We start from the raw sequence: 21,082 nt of genomic DNA on the forward strand, positions 1-21,082 counted from the left end.
GATTTAGAGACCCAGGCTGCATTTTGACTTTTTTTTTTCTTCTCTCTCTCTCAAATCCCAGGTGCTTTTCTAAGATTGTTTTTATGGCATTTCTACTTGCATACAGTGGCAGGAATGAATGCAAGGAAGAGAAAGGGAATGACATGACAAGTTAAATGTGAGATTTAGATGCCACATTATCTACAAGCTTCCAGGAAGCACCTGACATACTTCAGTTAACAAGCACCGAGAAAAGTTATATTGCTTCTGCAAACTCTCATGGATTCGGAAGTAATGCATTTTGCAAACAAGGACACAGTATACAGTCTTTTTAGTTGAGTACTAGACTAGACTAGTGTGTCGCCTCAGGATATTATAAATTGCTTTTGCTCCTATTTGTGAAAAGAAGTAAGTCTCAATCAATTAACCTCAAACAAAACACATTACAGACTCCGGTACAGATAGTCTATTTTGGGAAGGCAAAACTTGAATGAATCTTTTCTTCAACGTAATGTTGTGTTCTTTGCCAGCACAAAAACCAGACTGTGTCGAACAACTGTGTCAGTTTCAGCTTAGTCTTTGAAGATTTTGCATTTCACTCCTATTTCTTCACGTCACGTTCTAATAACAAATAGTCCGTTCAGACACTTGTCATCCAGGGACCAACTAAATGCTTCTATCCATTGGGGCATTCATTGTAAATGGTGCTATGGTCTGACAAATAATATCAAACAGGATTTTCAAATGTTAAATTAGAATTCGGTACATTTCAAAACTCTCTTCCATACACCATGCGGTTATTGATTTATTTAAACTTTCTTTTTGAAAATATAACCAAAAGTGAGGTCCCCCCCTCATTTGATATTAATACACTTCAAAATCCTTGTATAAAATAAGAAATAAACATGTATCCTCATGTGAAATACATAAAATAAGTGCAACATTGGAAATTAAATCATATTTAAAATGTGCATTTGTAATGATATTCATTAGTTGTGCTAAGTACTGAGAATCTCATTATAGCTGCCTAAATCTTATGAACCTTATGAGCCTGAACCTCTTATCACCCTATCAAGGTAATTTATCACATTGTACCTGCCATTTTTAATGATGCCTTTTTATGGCAGTGCAGGTACCATATGAACATTATCTATGTGGTGACAATAAAATGATAGGCCTGTGTTGCAATACCCATTAAGACCTTTTTTATTTCTGATACAGAAGCAATTACCATCTCTCTGAAAATGCATGTATCTTTTAGGATTCAGTGCATGCTCAGTCATGAATCTGGTAATGTGCTGTCAATATTGACCCTGCTTACTTGGTGCACTCGTTAAGGTTGGAAAAGGAACCAACAGATGGGGTCGGATGCTTTTTGAAGCTCTTTGACAATCACGTTGCAGAATAAGCTGATCGTCTGCTGCACCATATTTCTTTCTCTGTCACCTGTAAACGGCCAGCTGGGCTCAAGCTGTTCAGGAGCTAAGCTATCCTCTGTCATCAAAGGGAAAAACGATGTCAGGGTGTTGCGGCGGGAGACGGACTGGATTTATGAAAATGGGGTAGAATAAAGATTATGCACTTCTCATATCCAGTTTAAGGGCAGCAACTAAGACCACAGATAAAACCAACAGCAAGGTTGATTTATCTGATTCAATCAGTTGTGAAATTCTTTTGAAAGGCATGATCAATTTAAATATTTACACACCTCATATCCATAAATTGAGGCGTGTCGATGGGCAACCTGGTGACTCCACTTCTGTATGACATTAATGGAAAATTCTGGGAAGAACCTATCTTCAAATATACATTAGATAATGATACATGTGCCATTAAAAACTACCACTGCGGCTTCATTCCCTCAGGTAACTGGCACATTGTAGTCATTTTTCTTTTCTTTTTTTACTGAATTAAAACTACAAGAAGCAGGAGGTGTGTCAGAAAACGAGATAACACAAAAAGCATTTTAAAAATGACCAGATCATCATCAGCTCCTGTCATGGTTACTAGGCAACCAAGCCCTGCTATTCAGTTGTTCAATGTAGCACGGTTTCCAGCTGGTCCAGTTATACCCTTATCACAGTTACAGTGAACGCACCCATTGCATTGTGGGATACAACACACCAGAGACTGAATCAAAGCAGTGGTTTCTGCTGTTGTTCGACCATCAGTCACGGTAAATGACTCAACTGTATTTTGTCACCGTGGCAGTGCAACACAGCAGCGTGGGTGTTGTTGTGCGCGAACAATCAACCAGTCATGCATGAATTTGATGAATGCATTTGGCAGTATGTTCTTTTACCAAGCTAGAGGTCTAATTTGATGTAAATGACCTCCATCCCCCAGGGTTTCACCCATAGCCTCCCACTTTACATTTTTGCTGAAACAAAATTGGCAACATAAAACCTACACATTTGTGTGGTGAGTTGTTAACGTCAACTATGTATAGGTAATGTTTTCCGTTTAATTTTTTTTGTCCCTACAGTTTTTTGCCTCAGAATGACAGTTGTGCGAAACGCTTTCTTTGCTTCCTGCTGGAATTCTAATTATTTATCACAGCCCACATTGTTAATGCTATTTTACAGCACTTACTATGCCTTGTTGAGTTTTCTTGACTTGTGCCCCCGACTAATTCCATTCCTTAAGCTACTGTTGGCATATAATAATCCACTCGTTTTCCCCATCATTTACTGCCTAAAGATGTTCTTTAATTAGCTTTTGTGTGCAGAAGTGCAACAAATATCATTATTTCGTTTGGTGATCCGGACTTTTTATGCCTTGTTTTAATCCTAACCCGATACATTTTTGCCTAATTGACGCTGTTGTAATAGACTTTCACCTACGCAATGTGAATATGATTAATCTTCTTCACGCCCTTGTGACTGATGTCGGGAGATGCGGTGACTTAAACCGAGTAAAAGTAGAAGAGCTAAGAGTAAGGGAAGTCTGCTAGCCGCTAGTCTGATTCATGCAGTGCCCGTCTCCAAGCTGCTCTGCTCTTATTTGTGTTGTTTTTTTGGACATGGCTTTGATATGAAAATCCTTTCTGTGCAACATAGTCATGGCACTTGTTTTGAGCCGGTATCTCTACAAAGGCATCGCACACTTCTGAGGCCTCATCTTTGACATGCTTATAGTATTTGACACCAGCACAGTTAACATTGTCCTCAGTATTGTCTCACTCTGGATTTTAATTTGTTTATTATTTTTACCTTGAGCTGAAACTTCTCCAGAGCAAATTGCTGGGCTGACCGGGCTACAACCAGAACAAATTGCTGTAATATCAATGGACAGAGGGGGAATAAAAGCCTGACATCCTTTTCCCCCACGAGAGAGCGTGCACGTGTGCTCGTTTGTATGCATGTTCGAGAAGAAAACGCTCTACGATGACACTGATGGCATTGACATTGCACTAGCATATCCATTTAGCAGATACTCTCTTTAGATGAGGAGATTACACATCAATTCATGAATAATCGACCTTGATGGTGATTGAGGACAACCCAATTCATTCATAGTAGCCTTGATAGAGATACAGTCACACAGCAAGAGATGAGCTCATGAATATATATATATATATATATATATATATATATATATATATATATATATATATATATATATATATATATATATATATATATATAAATAATGTGTGTGTGATTTATAGCTTACTTTTTTAGGGATATTGCCAGCAATGAGTTGCCCATATGCACTGCCAAATAAGAGAACACACTGAGTGATGTCATTGACTTAAATTCACTTGCAACGCTGACATTTACTGACTGATACTAAAGCCAGTGACAAACTGTATGGCTAGTTTAATAATAACTTTATTTAAAATCAGCTGTGCTGTAGGTCTCTGTAGCAGGGATTTGAACAGAAATGCAGAAAAGAGGAACGTTTAGATAAAAAGAGATGATGGGAGCCAGCAGAAGGGGAAGACAGATTTGCTGAGCATATTCACAAACTGAATGTTTGAAATTGGTAAATGTGCATGTTATGCGCTTTGACTGGAAGTCCCTGATGACTGCCTGCCGATCATCTGAGTCCCTGAGGCTGATTGCGCAGAGGCTTATGTGTTCTTTGAAATGTAAACACTACTGTTTACATTTCTAGGACTAGGACTGGAGTTTGTAATCCTTATGACGCAATGTCCTTTGGTGTGAAAATATATTTAGCTCCTATGGCGTCGCCAGAGCATGCATTGGCTGTCTGTCTCCCATTTTTCTGGATACATAGAGGCAAGTTTCCACTGAGAGGAAACAGATTGCTCATGTTGTCAGTATTCTGGGTTAGAGCGCGGAGCCGGGGCTCAGCCTCAAAAGTGGCAGCAGAGCATGGCCAATTGCCCGCTTACACAAACACAGGCGTACGCACACTGGGAGGAAGATGGAGAGGCTATAAATACACCGAGTAATGAATGTGTGGTGTCTCTGTCATCCGGATCCGCTGTTGCCCGTACCCACACCCTCTTTCTCCGGACTGTCGCATGTCAATGTCGCGCACACCAAACACAAACATGATGGATTGTAAAGTCGGGTAGCTTTGCAATTATAGTGTAGGGCCGCTACAGATTGTACGGTCTGTAATATCTCAGTTTGTCACGGGGTTATTCAGATGTGAATTAAGATTGAAAATCAAAACTTGATCGGTCCTTGTGGAGGAAAGTAGTCGTGGTTTTGAGCCCCAGAGTCCATTTAGAAAAGTTCACATTTCACTGCAGCAGGCGGTGACAGTCTGACCCGCTCAGTCCTGGTCCTGATTCACTCCCCCTTACCCCCCAGTTCCCAGTAGGCATAGCAATATTTCCTGGGTCTACACCAGCGTGCTGTCGGTGTTTGCTCCCAGTGGGGACCGGCGGAGCAGCAAGGTGAAGCCTTGCTCCGGTCCGGAGGAGGAAACACCGCTGCCGGCTGCTGAGCATACGACTGCAGGTGCAAGGCAACAACAAAGCCGTTTATCTGAGACGGTCCGCGGTGGGCTGGTCGCTGGACTTTGGACCAGTGTCAAGCATTAGGAATAACCATATAGAAATAGCCAATCTTCTCTAAAATTGTTTCTGTTGGTCATATGGAGTCGCCAGTTGTCAATGGAGACTGTTAAATATCCAGCTAAAAGTTCCTCACAGTCATTATATTTCAGTGTGTCTGTTTGTATCGGGTGAGAATAGTCACACGGCAGCTATTTGGCTATTTAAGCCCAACGAAGGTAAATCTGCCGAAAGACGTAGTTGTATAGCGCCTGGTGGTGTTTAGTATAGACTGGTGTTATCAGTCCTCCCAACACTTTGAAAATACAAGAGCCAAACTGCTACTTGCCAGATTGAAATACAATTTGATGTACACATTTATAGTCCCTAGCAGATGAATCCTTATGATCCTGGTCACAACCAGGATTTATTACCACCGTCAGACTAAATTTCCTCGGTAAATGTTGTTTCAGAGTGTGCACTAGATGTTGAAATGGAAGGCACTCATTTAGCCCACTGCCTTTTTGAAATCAAGGATGTAATGAACATAGTAGCCTTTAGAAGCTTGCAGCTTACTAACATGTTGGAATTGTCAGAATCATAATGCAGATGAGATCTGAAGACACAAACGCATGATCCAAATTGCTCATTTGGCGATCGGCACATATGCCAGATGGCCAATAGGGTCGTGATCAGCTCAAATGAACACCTTTTGGAGCATTGAGTGTAATCGGTACTGAAGGGTTGTCTGGCTGCCGAATGCCCGTCTGAAAGCATGCTGGCATTTTTCACTCATTGATCATATTCGGTTTCAGTTCCATGCGCTTGAGGATGCGGTCAACAGAAAATGTAGCACTTTTTGTTTTTATTTTTGTTTTAGTAAACATTTGTGATGAGCATGGCACATTTCCAGCATTGTTTAACAACCGTAGAGGAAACACTGTGTGCAACACCACTGTTGGTGGTTTATTCTAGGAATCCGCGAGCATTTTGATCCAATCGGTTTGAGATTAACAAGATTTGACAAAGCTCACAGCCTAAAAGAAGGCACAAACCTTTGAGAGAAAAAAAAAAAAAAAGGCTTGTTGTGTCCCCGGAGGGCACTTTGATTCCCTCTATCCTTCTGCCAGCTCACTTCATGCCTCTCATTGATGTGAAAATCATTCTATAGTTACAGGAATATCAATGTGTGTGTGTGTGTGTGTGTTTTATTTTAAATTTCATTATAATGCTTTATTTGTCCCCCATCCATTGAACCTCCTGTCTGAACTGCATCTGAGCGCCGGTGCAGGCGGGACACATCACCTAGATGAAAGGAGCAGGAGGCTTTTTTTATGTACACAGCACATTTAAATTGTATGAGCTTGTTATTGTGCTGCGACTTCTCTACAGAAGGCTAATTGAATATATATCGAGCGGAATACACGGTTTGTTTTCATGTGTTTGAGCACCGAAAAAACGACATGTAGAAACACTATTGGATGTGCGATTTTCTTTTTCCTTTTTTTCTGTCGCTGTTGGTTTTTGAGGGGCACGCTTTTAGAACGAGGAGACATAATTAGGGATTTTCAAATGTTTAATTAAAGGAATTCATCTGAAGTGTCTAAATTCATGCGATCAAATATTTGCACCCCAGTCTTCCCTATTTTCTCTCCATTTCTTAATGTGACGAGCTCAGTCTTGCTTGATGAAGATGTCTTTGGAAATCATCATCAATCTCACAAAAGACAGATCAAGCTCCCAGAGGAGGATGTGGGTGGATGTGTGGGACTGTCGTATCAATTCTCTACCAATCTCATCTTGCATGGCCTCATTTTCACCGTGGAGCCAAAGAGATTTACCATAACCCGACCGAGGGAAACCAGAAGAAGAGTCTTAAAATCACTCCACAGCCCTGAGTGGCCCTCGCTCACCACAGACCAAAGCTTGCGTATCCATGACAACGCTAAGATGGGATCCACTCTTAGCCATTGACTCCTCTGTCAGTGCTGAGTGCTGCGGGAGGAAGTAGTGATAAGGGGAGATTAAATTAAATTTGACCTGAACGGCTGCTTGCCCCTCATGTAAAACTGCATCAGTCTCACATATCCAAGATGGCCGCTTGATGGCAGCCTCGATTTTTCGCTCGTGTTTTCGCGTTTTTATTTTTGCTCTTGTGTTTTTCACTTCTTTTTGCCTGTTTGTTTAGGTTGCTAGCTCTGTGGTCACAAACACAAGAGTAGCACCTTGAATATATTTAAACACTCGACTAACCTCAGAAGAGTAATTAGCCCGCTAGCCCGAAGACTTCCGGGTTTAGTCCAATTGTTGTTTTTGTCCTGCAACTGGAACGGCTGGTCTTCTCACCCCTGGCTGCCACGTCGCTAGCCATCACGAGCCCACCTGTCTACTCTGCTGGGATCTTTCCGTTCCGGTGCGGTGAGCAGACCTGGGTTGGTCTCCGCTAGCCACCACTGCACCAGGTGGACCTCCATTCTCTGGGCAGGATCGTCAGGCTAACGGGCTGGTAGCCCCTCCAGGCTACCACTCTCTCCTCACCGGACTGCTGGCGTCTTCCCGCTGGTATGCTGTGGATCATCTCGCTGATTCTCCTGGGCTGCACATCGCTTCTCATCTCGCGGACGGCGGGCTCTCGGTCACAGGCTGGCGCTAGCTTAACGCTACTACTCCGCCACCGGACCATGCCGCCGCTGTACTCCGCGTCGGAGCTTCGCGGCTTTGATAACCACCTGCGCCCGGACTGCATGGACATTCTGAAACAACATGGAATACTTCGCCGAGGCCATCCTTCACACAGAGGCTCTGGCCGCATGTTCACCTACAACTTCACGTGCCAAAACTCCATCCCATCCCTGTGGTCCTGTCGCAATCGTACTTCCTCGTTACGTCATCACAACAAACCACACGTGAATTGGTCCAATCTCCGTCCCCTTCCTCAGTCCTCACAGCCTATCACAACGCAATGTCACCTGAAACTGGCCTTGCTCAACACCCGCTCACTCAATAACAAAAGCCTCCTTCTGAATGAATTCATAATGGACAGTAATCTTGATTTTCTCTGCCTCACTGAAACATGGCATAAACCCCTGGACTATTTCTCACTCAACCAGACCACCCCCACAGGATTCACATACACAGATAAACCTCGTCCAGAGGGGCGGGGAGGTGGTGTTGCTGCTGTCCACCGGGAGGACATTAAAACAACCACCATTCCCATTCCTGACGTTCATTCTTTTGAACATATTGCCCTCAAACTCTCTGGTCCGACTCCTCTGGTAATTGCTGTTATTTACCGCCCCCCCAAGCCAAACCCCTCCTTCCTCTCTGACTTCTCAGATTTTCTGACCCAGCTCTGTGCAATTTCACCTGCCGTTCTCCTCCTTGGTGATTTTAACATCCATATTGATGACACGGAATGTAAACCTGCCATAGAATTCATAGAACTGCTACAATGCTTCAACTTTGACTTCACACAACACATCAACTTCCCCACTCACAGCCGAGGTCACATCCTGGATTTGGTCTGCTCCACTGGTCTCACAATACTTCAGCTCTCCAGCCTCAACCTCAATATCTCCGACCACCTGGCTATCACCATGGACATCGGCATCCCTATCCCCATTCCAAGAACCAAGCGCAACATACTCACACAACTCTTTCAGCCTCTCTTGACAGTACCATGTCGGCCTCCCCTTTCCCACTGTCTGATAATCCCTCAGATCTCGTAAATTACTACAATAACACACTCTCCTCCTGTCTTGATCAGCTGGCTCCTATTAAAACCCAAACAGTCTCATTCACTCACTCAGCTCCTTGGTATACTCCTGATCTCCACCACATGAAATCCCGTAAGCACCAGCTTGAAAGACTCTGCAGGAAAACTGGTTTAACAGTCCATCTCCAAGCCCACTCTGACTACCTTCAACAATACAATGACGCTCTCATCTCAGCCCAGACCACCTACTACTCACACCTCATACACGCTGGCTCCTCCAACCCAAAGGCTCTCTTCTCAACAATAAACACGCTTCTCAAACCAAGGGACAACACCTCCAAATCCTTTACAGTCGACAAGTGCAACTCTTTCCTTTCATTTTTCAATGAAGCAACCTGAAGACCTCACCCGCACTTTCCATTTCTCCACCCCCTCTCCCCATATTCACCCCTCAGTCCCTTTCTCAGTTCTCCCCTGTGTCCCCTTTGGAGCTCTCTTCATTCACAACAGGAATGAGAAGCTCCACCTGTATTCTGGATCCCATACCATCTACTCTCACCAAGGAATGTCTCCCAGCCATTGCTCCACTCATCATAGCAATAATCAACTCCTCCCTCAACTCCGGCTCAGTCCCCGACACACTTAAACTGGCTGCTGTCACCCCCATCCTCAAGAAACCTGGACTCGACCCTGAGACCATGAGCAATTTCCAGCCCATCTCAAATCTTCCCTTCCTGTCAAAAATACTGGAACGCGATGTCGCTGCACAACTCAAAACCCACCTCATTTCCAACGATCTGTTCGAGCCATTTCAATCTGGTTTCCGCTCACAGCACAGCACCGAAACAGCCCTTCTCAAAGTCACCAATGACCTTCTCCTCTCCTCAGACTCTGGCCACCTCAACATTCTCCTTCTCCTGGATCTCACTGCAGCCTTCGACACCATCAACCACAACATCCTTCTCTCCCGCCTCGAATCGTCCCTCAACATCACCGGAACTGCTCTCTCCTGGCTCAAATCATATCTAACAAACAGACAACAATTTATCAGCATCAACAACTGCACCTCCTCCACTGCTCCTCTGTCTCAGGGCGTCCCCCAGGGTTCGGTGCTTGGTCCTCTTCTGTTCATCCTCTACCTGCTCCCTCTTGGAAACATCATACGTCATCATGGTCTCCTCTTCCACTGCTACGCTGATGATGTCCAGCTCTACATCTCCACAAAAGCCATTACCACTACTACTCACTCCACTCTGACCAACTGCCTCACTGACATTAAATCATGGATGCAAACCAACTTTCTCAAACTCAACTGTGATAAATCGGATATGATCTCTCACCAAAACCAGTCACAACTTCTGCCTCACCATTGACAACTCCACTCTGTCTCCCTCCCCTCACCAACCTCGGAGTCATGTTTGACAGCAACCTCTCATTTGAACATCACATCAAACAAAACACCAGAACCTCCTTCTTCCACCTAAAAAACATTGCCCGTCTCCGCCCATCACTTTCCTAATCTGCTGCTGAAACTTTAATCCACGCCTTCATTACCTCCAGAATTGACTATTGCAATAGTATTCTTTATGGCACATCTTCCAAAATCCTAAACAAACTCCAATACATCCAGAAATCTGCTGCTCGCCTGCTCACCCACTCCCGTTCCCGTGATCACATCACCCCTGTTCTCCAGAGCCTTCACTGGCTCCCCGTCCCACAACGGATCCAATACAAAATCCTTCTCCTCACTCACAAAGCCCTCCATAATCAGGCCCCCTCCTACCTCACCGACCTGCTCCACCACCACACTCCATCCCGTCGGCTCCGCTCCTCTGATGCCGATCTCCTGTCCATCCCACATAGGACCAAGCACCGGACGTGGGGTGACAGAGCCTTCTCTATATCTGCCCCCTCCCTCTGGAACTCTCTCCCCAAACTTATCCGAGACTGCACTGATCTTTCCTCATTCAAATCGCAAATCAAAACCCACCTGTTCAGAACTGCTTTTAATGTGTGATTGTTTTTTTTTTTTGTTTTTTTTTTCTTATCAGGGTCCGAGCGACTCAAAGTCCCTATTTATTTATTTATTTTATTTGTTTTACCTGTATTTTAGCTATTCTTATTTATTTATTTTTAGCTTTTAGGATGTTTTAATTATGTGAAGTGTCTTTGAGTATTATGAAAAGCGCTATATAAATTAAATGCATTATTATTATTATTATGTAAATAGAATAAGTAGGTTACACTCTGAGATGCACAGGAGCGAAGCACACAAGAGTAAAAAGGGAGGACGAGAATTATGTTGTCATGGTTAAGCCCCCTCTTGGCCTAAAGATGTGACGATAACTCTCTTTTTCCATTTAATGTGTACCGATTCCAAAGGGCCGCCCCCTTGATGACTCTTCAGAAGGAAATAAATTGCCCCTCCTCCCTCTTGGAGTCTCTTCTGTTTGTTGAAGCGAAATCCGCCCATCTAATCTGATTCTTACGTTGACCTAAATATAAGCATGCCATATGAGTTTTTTAGGAGCCCGAGCAGGCTAAAATTGGCAAAAAGATTGAGTGGAGCCCACACATGCCATCCCTGAACACCTGTGTAAATTCAGGCTGTAGGCTCGGTTTATAGCAGCTCCTAATGTTACCTAAGGAGGAGGGTGCAGGTGCAGGTGCAGGTGCAGGTGCGTTTGTTCTGGGATGTCTATCCCGGGCGTCTTGACCCGGCTCGGCTTAAATCGATAGCCATTTCCATCTGTTTTAGTCAGACAGAAATAACCCTTTATGTACACTCCTCGTCTGCTGCTGGACACTTTCTACATAAAGGTGGTGCACTTCCGTCTCAGCCAGGAATATATTGTTTTGCGGATATCTGACACAAAATGATACCATATTAAATAGTAATTAAAGTGTCTTGGGGGTGTATTTAGACAATATACATGGCCAAGAATCCGGAGAATAAGCTGATCTGTAAATGTCGTCCGAGATTCTTGAGGCCGCAGTTTGTGGATTAGACCTAAAAATATAGACATGCAGCTAAACAGTGTTTCCCACATCGGGGAGTTAAATATGTACGTTTCTTTTTGAACTGGGGTGTTTGATTCGACCAAAATTCTCCCATTGCCAAAACAATCTCCCCCACAAACCCTGACTCTCCATATTCTTTGTTTCCAGGATCAAGCTCTGGGTCTCGGTGTGTCTGATGATCCTCTTCTGTTTTTAGTCACACAGGCTGGTTCAGAGTACACAGACAGCTCAGTAGTGTTGCTAAAAGAATAAATGTAAGACCGTCTCCCACAAATGTTTACCTTGCCTTCCCCTTGGAAGACATGACGGTAGCAGAATTTCTAAACATGTGAGATCATATTTGTGTGCTTGTGTGTCGCCCTCAGGGTTGTTTGTAGCTCAATGTAAGATTTCTAATCAAAAGAAGAAACAAAAGAAAGTCTGCAGTATTGGTCAAATTAATGATAGAGCTTCCTTTCTTTACAATCAAGTGTGGCCTTAAAAAATACCCAACAACCTAAAAATCAAGATCATTTCTTGAGAAAAAGCAGAATGAGAAAATCTCTCAGCTCAACCCTCTGTGTCTCCGTGTAGGTGGAGGAGGTGGTGGAGGTCGGGACATTTGCTGAAGAGGACATCCACATACCCAGCATCTACGTCCACAGGGTTGTCCAGGGAGCCAGCTACGAAAAAAGGATTGAGGTACAAAACCAGACATATCCATTTTCTCCATCGTTTCTGAATTATGTGAAAGTAACTTTATTGAAAGACGTGTTCCATTCAGCAATTGGTTAAATAAAAAAAGAAGATTCATCTTCTAACAACAAGGTGTTGAGTCAAACCCTTTCTGACTAAGTCATTGTTGCAGGATTTTCCATTTCCAGCAGAAAACGTACATACTGGTGATAATATAAATGCTTATATATTGTCATAATGTTATGCTTTTGTCAGAATAAATCTACCAGAACATGAGAAGTTGTTGGCTGAATTCTTCCAAAGGCTCTACCAGGCACACAATTTTGAACCACGCTCACACTATCTCATCTTTATTCATACGTGTCTTTATGCTCAGCCAGAAATACCCTCTCAGCATGCCGTCTCCCTGATCCTCATATATTCCTGTTTCCCTCCAGAAACGCACGGTAAAGAAAAGCCAAGAAGAGAAGCCCAAACCAAAGAAGGACTCTGATATTATTCGGGAGAGGATCATTCGCCGGGCTGCTCTGGAGTTTGAGGATGGGATGTATGGTATCCTTTTAAAAAGGTCTTGGAAATGTTATTACTTCATAGTTGGGTAGATTCTTACATCGAAATGTCCACGCTATGCTCTACGGTGTGTGGGAGTTTCTGTTAAAGCAGCTTTCAAAATCAATGCTGAATATGTTTTTATAATACCTGCTTCACGCTGCATGACAACCAATGTAATAGTTACCAATCTTTAACAAAGCACCAATCAGCCAACCTCGGTATTGGTATCCCCATGCTGGCCAGCAACTTTATAAAACCAGACATCACTGTTAACCTCCAAAGTGAAAATGGAATTCTGGGACTGGTAAGACACCTCCGGAGAGCTTTCTTCCCACTGCGGCCCCAGTGCCTTCAGTCTGGACTAAACCAGCTAACGAGCAGCTTATTTTGTGTCGACGGTCGTTTTTAGGAGCAGTGAATATGTTTCCACTGAGCATGTATGAAAAGCCACTCATTTGAGCGGTATCATTTGAAATGCACTGGGTTTGTTATGTAACAGATTGTGGCAGGTTGACTATCTCTCTCCATTTTTCGCTCTCACGATCATTATTTGCTGACAGAGCTTTCAACAAAGGCAGCTGCTGCCACTGCTATCGAATGACTTTCCATTCAGTTGTCTTGGCAGGAGAATGTGAGCGCCTATGCTAATGCCTTGTTTGTTAAAGTTTCTTCTTATGTGTGCCAGTTTTAAAGAGATACTGCTCTCTCCTCTCCTTTCCACTCCTCTCCTCTCCGCCATCCAAAAGGATTGCTCCCTTTGTTGAGCACAGAGAAAATCAATGTCTCATCAAATCACCAAAATGCGATTGTGTCTTTTTTCTTCTTCCTTTCTTTGAAAGATCATGGCCGGTGAGGCTGAGTGACGTGTGAGAGTATGTTCAGACAGTCTTGTTCATCTTCATTTCTCTCTGCATAGGGCCCGTACCCCACGGAGGATGCAGTGGATGCAGACCTGATTAACGCTGGTGAGGGTTATCCTAAACAATACAATCATTACAATGATACATCATTATATGTAATACTACAACTGGATTGATTCGGTTAACATTTGACATCCCACAATTATGTTCTGATTTCCTGCATTCTACAACACACTCGTTGATAATTGTGTGTGTGTGTGTGTGTGTGTGTGTATGTACAATGTATTTTCTATGAAAGTCAGTCATTTCCAGTTCCACTTTTAAAGTGATACTAACTTATTGTTGACACCTCCAATTTCAATCAATACTCCACATTTTCTTTGATTCACCCATTTATTTGTGTGTATTTCTTTAAAGTTTTTTTTACTTATAACGGAGTTAAAAGATGACGTCAACGGAGGTTGCATTGACTTGCATTATGATGCATTCAAGCGCTATTCGATAAAAAATGTGTATTGGGTGAAGGTCAATTATAATAGCATGTGTTCAAATGTCATTTTATCAAATTTAGTTTTTAGCCATAAACTTGAGTAAATACAGTTGAAGATTATGTTATCATAGCAAGATACAATATATTTTGGGTAGGAAATTACAACCTGTTCAACTTCGTAACACTAGCTCTAAGCTTATAATGAAAAACTATATATATATATATATATATATATATATATATATATATATATATATATATAGCACTAAAAACTAAATATATTTGATCAAACCAAATAATTTAATAAAAATGCAAGATTTATCTTTTGAATTGTGAGTTTTCAAGCAAATAACCACCATAGATGACAACAAAGCTAAAGGATACAATTTAGAATGATTGACCATCTACAAAGGCTTCAGAAGGTTAAAATATTTTTCAGGACGGCAGTGGAAAAAGCTGTAAATTTATAGTTCTTAGAAAGACAAAATCGTAATCGGCAGGTGAGACTTTTAAATAGAACATTTGCAGCATCTCTCCGAATGAACCCTATCGGCTGTCTGTTCCGCAGGAAAGGAGACTGTCACTGTGCTCCCAGGGGCTGCCTATTTCTCCAGTGATGAGTCATTTGCCATGATCCGAGGGTAAGGCCATAACACTGATGCTTCGAAAACATATTCACTGACTCAAAGTCACACTTGCCTGACATTTCAAGATGTATATACAGACAGCCTATTGATTGAAAATATTAAAATCTTGATACTACCGGTCACTTCTATGAACTTGTGGTGTGGTTTATGCAGAAAAAACTAAACGACAAACATTTCTTTATCAATATTTTTCTCAGCTAATATGTCCTTCATTCACTAGTTTTATCCCATGGACGATAACCTGACCATTAGATCTGACCACAGAAGATAGCCTCGCTTTGTAACACTGGATATTAGCAAATAGCTATGTCACCACACTGGATATAGATATGTCAACAGTACAACTAGACGGCAGCCTTGCCAATGATCCCAAGCTCCCTGGTTTGTTATTGATTTGCCAGCTGTCTGAAATTGCCCTCCCACACAGCCTGCAGCATCAGTTCTGTTTGTCCACCACCTGGAAATCCAATAGCGCTCATAAATAGTGTGTGTGTGTGTGTGTGTGTGTGTGTGTGTGTGTGTGTGTGTGTGTGTGTGTGTGTGTGTGTGTGTGTGTGTGTGTGTGTGTGTGTGTGTGTGTGTGTGTGTGTGTGTGTGTGTGTGTGTGTGTGTGTGTGTGTGTGTGTGTGTGTGTGTGTGTGTGTGTGTGTGTGTGTGTGTGTGTGTGTGTGTGTGAGAAACGGAAGGAAAGGTGCGAAAAAGATATAGGAGTTTAAAAAGGGATGAAAAACTAAAACAGTCTTTCCAGCTGATGGTTATTATTGTGAAGATATGTGTGTGTTTGTGAGAATGTATACTATGCTCAATTATTAGCGACTGTATTGTGTGTCTTGAAGCGGTACTGTATGCATTTTCTGATGAGTGGACTGGATGAGTGAGTTCATGAGCTAAGAACTGTTTCTGAGGTTGACAGCTGTCTTCTTCTTTTGTGCCATTCTCTTTAGTGGTCACATCAACCTGACAATGCTGGGAGCCATGCAGGTGTCAAAACATGGAGACCTGGCCAACTGGATGATCCCAGTAAGTTAGTTTTTTTTTGACACACGACCATCTTTTTATGAACTCAGACTTTCTGCTGGGGATCAGCACACCACACAAATGCTGCTTTTTGAAGCATGTAATAGCCTTTTCTTTTTTTGTGCGGAGGGGGGGTTCAAACATGTTGGTATTTATTTACTGTCAATCAGTGATGTACTTGACTTAAGGCTTTGGTATCAATGTCAAAAATGTCCGACCATCAGTCCAAAGCCCAAGGATATTAATTTTGGTGGTATATCATATCTATCTATAGACAGTTGAGACTTAACTGTTAGCTCTTGTTTATTTTATAGATGATGGCCTTCAACATTCCTCATAATCGGTGGTGTCTTTGTTGAAAAGATGCAGCCTCGGTTATCGTTCTTCATGAGCAGAGGAGTGTGCTTGTCAGGGAGGTAGAGGGGAAGGGCTTGTTTTGGAGCGCAACGTTTCCCCGGGTCCATTGGTCTGAACGCCACAGTCCTCCTCAGTGATTACTAAGGTCATAAACCCATTAAACGACTGTTCACAATGTGGGAGGGCTCAACCAGAAAGCCCCCCTGGCACACATCTGCTTTCTGCTGCACTGAAGTGTACTTGCAAGGTCACTTCAGCCAGCGCATCATTTTATACAGATGTGTCTCCTTTAAGCGGCCGAGTGGAGACGAGAGTGTCGAGAAGAAGGTTACTTGTAGAGACCTCGAGGATAAAACGCACACAAGTTGCGCCGAGGCGGCTCCGTGCACAGGAATGCTGCTGTCGCTGGTGATCTCTCAATGTTGCATCGTAATTCATTTTCTATTTACCTCTCCAGTTGTACTTGTTTGCCCATGGTAATTGCTAATTAACCGGGGTCTTAATTAAACATGTGCAGATATTGAAGGCCTGAAAGTGGAGCTGTTACTCAGAAGCAGTTCAGTTCCTCTGGTTGGGCCATTCTGGTGTTGAGACCGTGAATGATGCAGCAACACAGACAGAAATACTGCTCTGTCCTCACCGCCACATTCAATGTTCATTAGCCCCCCCCCCCGTTTTTTTTTTTAAATAAAGGATTGATGAGAAGAATTTAATTTCCCACCTTCTAGGATAATGAAAATTATTCACTACCTAAGATGGGTACATAGCGTGAAATTTGAAATGTTCTACGTAGGAGTGGTGGATGCAGTACTCTTAGCGTGATTATGTTGATTTTGAATGCTTTAAATATGCAAAATGCAGAGGAACATTCTGTAGTTGAGGGCTTTGAAATGCTTTTACATCTCCACTCAGTCTGAAACATCTTGAAAAACAATAGATGGAGAGAAAGAGGCACTAGAATAAAGGATGACATTTTGGATTACAAAATGTCATCCTTTATTCATCAAAATGTCCGAAACGTTGTGGTCTTGCAGACGCGGATATTTCCTGTAAGCGCCTCCTCCTAAAATAAAATCTGAAAAAAAATACAAATACTTAATACAATAGAACTAAGTTTGATAATCGTGGACTTTTAACAGAGAAACGAGCGCTACTTCAGAAATATATTCCCAAATCCCCCGAGGCTCAGTGTGACTGCAGCTTAAGTGCTACAATAACTCGAGCTACTGACAATTAAAATGTTCAATGTGCTCATGATGGGGCCGGATGCCAGCTTGAATTAAGAATTTAGTGCATTTTACTGAGAACTTCAGACGTTTTCCTGCTGTTTCATAAAACAGAATCCCCCGGATTGGTTGCTAGTTTTTCATCAGTTAAAGTTGTCTGTGTCTCGTTTGTGTACATTTTGAAATGCTCCCATCTGATTTACTGGTTTAGATTACGTCGTGTTCACCAGACGTACACTGTGAAATGGTATGTATTCCAGTTATGTTAGTATGCGTTGTCCATTGTCTCCTCGTCAGCCTCTCTCTGATTCCTGTCATTAGTTGTCTGGGTAACGGAAGGCTTGTGATGGTCTGTCGCTATGTTATTAAATGGAGAGCCATTTGTATCAGATTGTCAGAGAATTTGTGGGGGAGAGAAAAGAAGCCGGTTGGTAAGTGGGAACTTTTGGATTGTGAAGGGGGTCATTTTCCGTGTTGTTTCTGCCACTGACTGAAAAGGCAAACACTTGCACAACAAATGAGTAAATCATATTATGTTGTCATGGTAACTACAAAATGAAATAAATGCAAGCAAACCCCGAAGCCTACTACGACAAATACAGTGCTCGTCTTTCCCTTGATGCTTTTTCCCTCATGCATTCGTGCCACAGCAGCATATTTTGGAACGCCAGCCCAATAGAAACTATTTTCTTTTACTGATAATGCATGAAAAGGCAACCGAATTTTAGTCTTCTAAATGTTCCCTCCCAGAGTGGAGTATGTAGACACCGTTGTACGCAGAGGTACACCTGCACCTGTTGCCCCACGTTCCTGCGGAGATGTTGCATGAACAGGGAATCTCAGTGTGGATGCATTTGACTGCACTTCCATTGCCATCCCATGCTTTACTCTACTGTATAGACCTTTTATCTATAAATAGCCTTACTTGTATGCCGTTGATGGCTCACAGAGAAATCCCTGCTGGCTGAGTGGGACTGGATCTGACAATGTCGCTGTTCTCACATGTGATAGTAGGTGTCATCGTGGGAGAGCTTTAACTTGAGTCTTGTGTTATGGCGTCTGTGTCGTTTAAATGCTTAATGCATGTACTTATATGTATTTGCAACAGAAGTAGTATATTGGGAGTTTGTCCATGCATTTACTAAGACTGAGTACTTTATTAAGGGGGTACATGTTTTTACTGGTATGTTCCTGTATACCATCATCATCTTTAGGTACCTCTTTGTACTTTTTATACATCGTATATTTAGCCTTGATACACTACCGGTGCATATATTTGATATACAATGTATTCCCTTACTAATATATTATATTTGACTGAATATTTACATCAGTGTGCTTGTAAATGCATTTACTCTGCGCTTATCACAAGTCTAAGGAAGAGCCTGGTACTCTAAATATTACACGCCACCATCCTATCAGACACTGGACGTGCGAGTCTTATCTGGGTTCTGCGCCACTGAGACCGCCTCTTGCAGTTCCCCACACTATCTGACACTTTTAAAGCCATTATATGATTGGATTTTCTCTAACGCCCATTTAATTAGTATATGTCTAGGATACTGTATATCCGCCTTTGGCAAGGACTCATTTGAAAGAGACTGTTCAAAAAGTCTGGAAATTTCGAGAAAACATCTGTGGGAAGACTTGCAAGGAGATTTTCTCATAACCGGTGCTCATTTATGCAAAGCAGCGGAATAAAGAACTGCCGAACTAACATTTTCTTACCTCATGAAACGGCACATTTTGAAAAGAATTAGGTCTTCTGCAATATGTTATGCAACCGTTTTCCCGAAACCGTTTGTCTGAATGTGTCTATGATTGTATTTCAGCAAAGTGGTGAATACAATTTGCACATTTGTGCCGAATGTTCACGGACAGGGAGGTCACGGCACGGGGCACGCAGAACACACAGTATGTAGATTGAAGCTCGTAGTGCCGAACCGAAGCTCGAAAGAGCGAGATCCAACCTGGAAACCTAAAGACGTGAAGCGAAATGTGTTGAGGTAAGCACAAACAGCTGATTGCCGTGCCAGTCAGTGGCCCAATCCCAATGTCCACACTCAAAGACTCAGACTGTGAGGCTTGTTCCTGCAAAGGCTTTATGGTGTCACACTGTCAAATCCTCGAGTGCTTGAGGATCTCAATGACATGTTGAGCCCTTAATGCACACCTTATGCATTTCTCCAGACTTTGCCAGAGGAAATGACCCACAATTCATAGCATTGTGACGTTAAAACAAGTGATCACCAAGGAAAGCCTGCCAGCTTTAAAGAGAGAAAAAAACCAGGTAAACAAAGAGGATGTGCAGGGAAATACAGAAGTATCTGAAATGTTCCCTATTTTTATAATGAATGTGTCAATACAATACTGAACTGTTTGTTCAAAAGAAATGAAAATAAACTTATGCTGCTTTTATTTCCTACAGTACCAAACCCGCACTGTGACGTGTGTGTCCCGTTACACCCCTAAATTAAGCAGTTGAACAATAGTCACAGTTTAGAAGGGAGATGTCTCACCGGGCATCGTCACCCCATGGTGCTAAGAATACAGCAGGCAAATGGACATAATCAGGGTGGTGAGGAAATTAAAAACCTGTGGGGCTTCAGTCCCACCAGCAAGGTTATTATCGCCCAAAGCTGCGCTAATTAACAAAATTAATAGTAAATTCCATTTAATTAATTATTGCATGTTCTGCTGCCCTTTTAAGTGTCCATTTTGCATTTTTATTGTACAGACACACTGAAGAAAACATGCTATTTAATATTCCATTTCTGCCATCGATTCCCCCCAGTTCTCTTTGAGGGCTTGATTTAAATGTAATAAATCAATTCTTTGAGCAGGATGTAATAGGCTATTACCGTATTCCATCGCCACTATGAATTTTGTTTTGCTGCACAGAACCGGTCGGATCAAAGCGGCCTTGGGTAACCATGCAAAGCCGTTAATCAGAGGCAAGCCAATAGCAATCCTCCCAGTAATATAGGCCATGGACAATACTCAGTTAGCAATGTTATTTTCCGAAAGTGTGTTTTCTATACAAGCATATATATATATATATATATATATATATATATATATATATATATATATATATATATATAAAATATTATATACGGTCATAAGCATTAGAGAGACACCTGACCCCGTGCACACACACACACACACACACACACACACAAGCTGATATGTTGTTCCTTCATGCTTGGCTGCTGTCACTGTGACGCGACACAGGCACTTGGTCATTTGATTTCAAAGCTTGCATGCATTCCAAAAGGATTGGCCCATAATAATTCCCATCACTTGACGTCTGCATTTCCAGTTACCAGAAAGACACAACCAATTCAGTTTTTTTATAGGAAACTGTGGTTCCGACAGACATTTGATTGCCCCCGCAGCAAAACAAGATCATTTTGCAATATACTTTTAAAATAATCATATTATTGATCATAGTAATTGTAGTACTAGATGCCCACTTTGAAGTACTACAGTTAAGTTGCAGGCTGGAGTACATTAGCAGCTGTAAATCCAGACTGGCTCCCATCAGGTTGTTATCCCCCCGAGGGCCTCT

The 21,082-nt window shown here is 42.3% G+C and overlaps 1 protein-coding gene across 1 annotated transcript in view; it reads left to right on the forward strand.

Moving 5' to 3' along the window:
- Positions 1–21,082, forward strand: part of oxct1a (3-oxoacid CoA transferase 1a) — a 42,185-nt gene that overhangs the window by 9,911 nt on the left and 11,192 nt on the right. Inside the window, exons 8-13 of the mRNA XM_034541516.1 lie at positions 12,261–12,368; positions 12,800–12,914; positions 13,124–13,218; positions 13,831–13,879; positions 14,833–14,905; positions 15,856–15,931. Of these exons, the coding sequence (XP_034397407.1) occupies positions 12,261–12,368; positions 12,800–12,914; positions 13,124–13,218; positions 13,831–13,879; positions 14,833–14,905; positions 15,856–15,931 (516 nt within the window). The remainder of the gene's footprint in view (positions 1–12,260; positions 12,369–12,799; positions 12,915–13,123; positions 13,219–13,830; positions 13,880–14,832; positions 14,906–15,855; positions 15,932–21,082) is intronic.

This window comes from Cyclopterus lumpus, chromosome 9 (genome assembly GCF_009769545.1).
Source record: "Cyclopterus lumpus isolate fCycLum1 chromosome 9, fCycLum1.pri, whole genome shotgun sequence".
Taxonomy (NCBI): domain Eukaryota; kingdom Metazoa; phylum Chordata; class Actinopteri; order Perciformes; family Cyclopteridae; genus Cyclopterus; species Cyclopterus lumpus.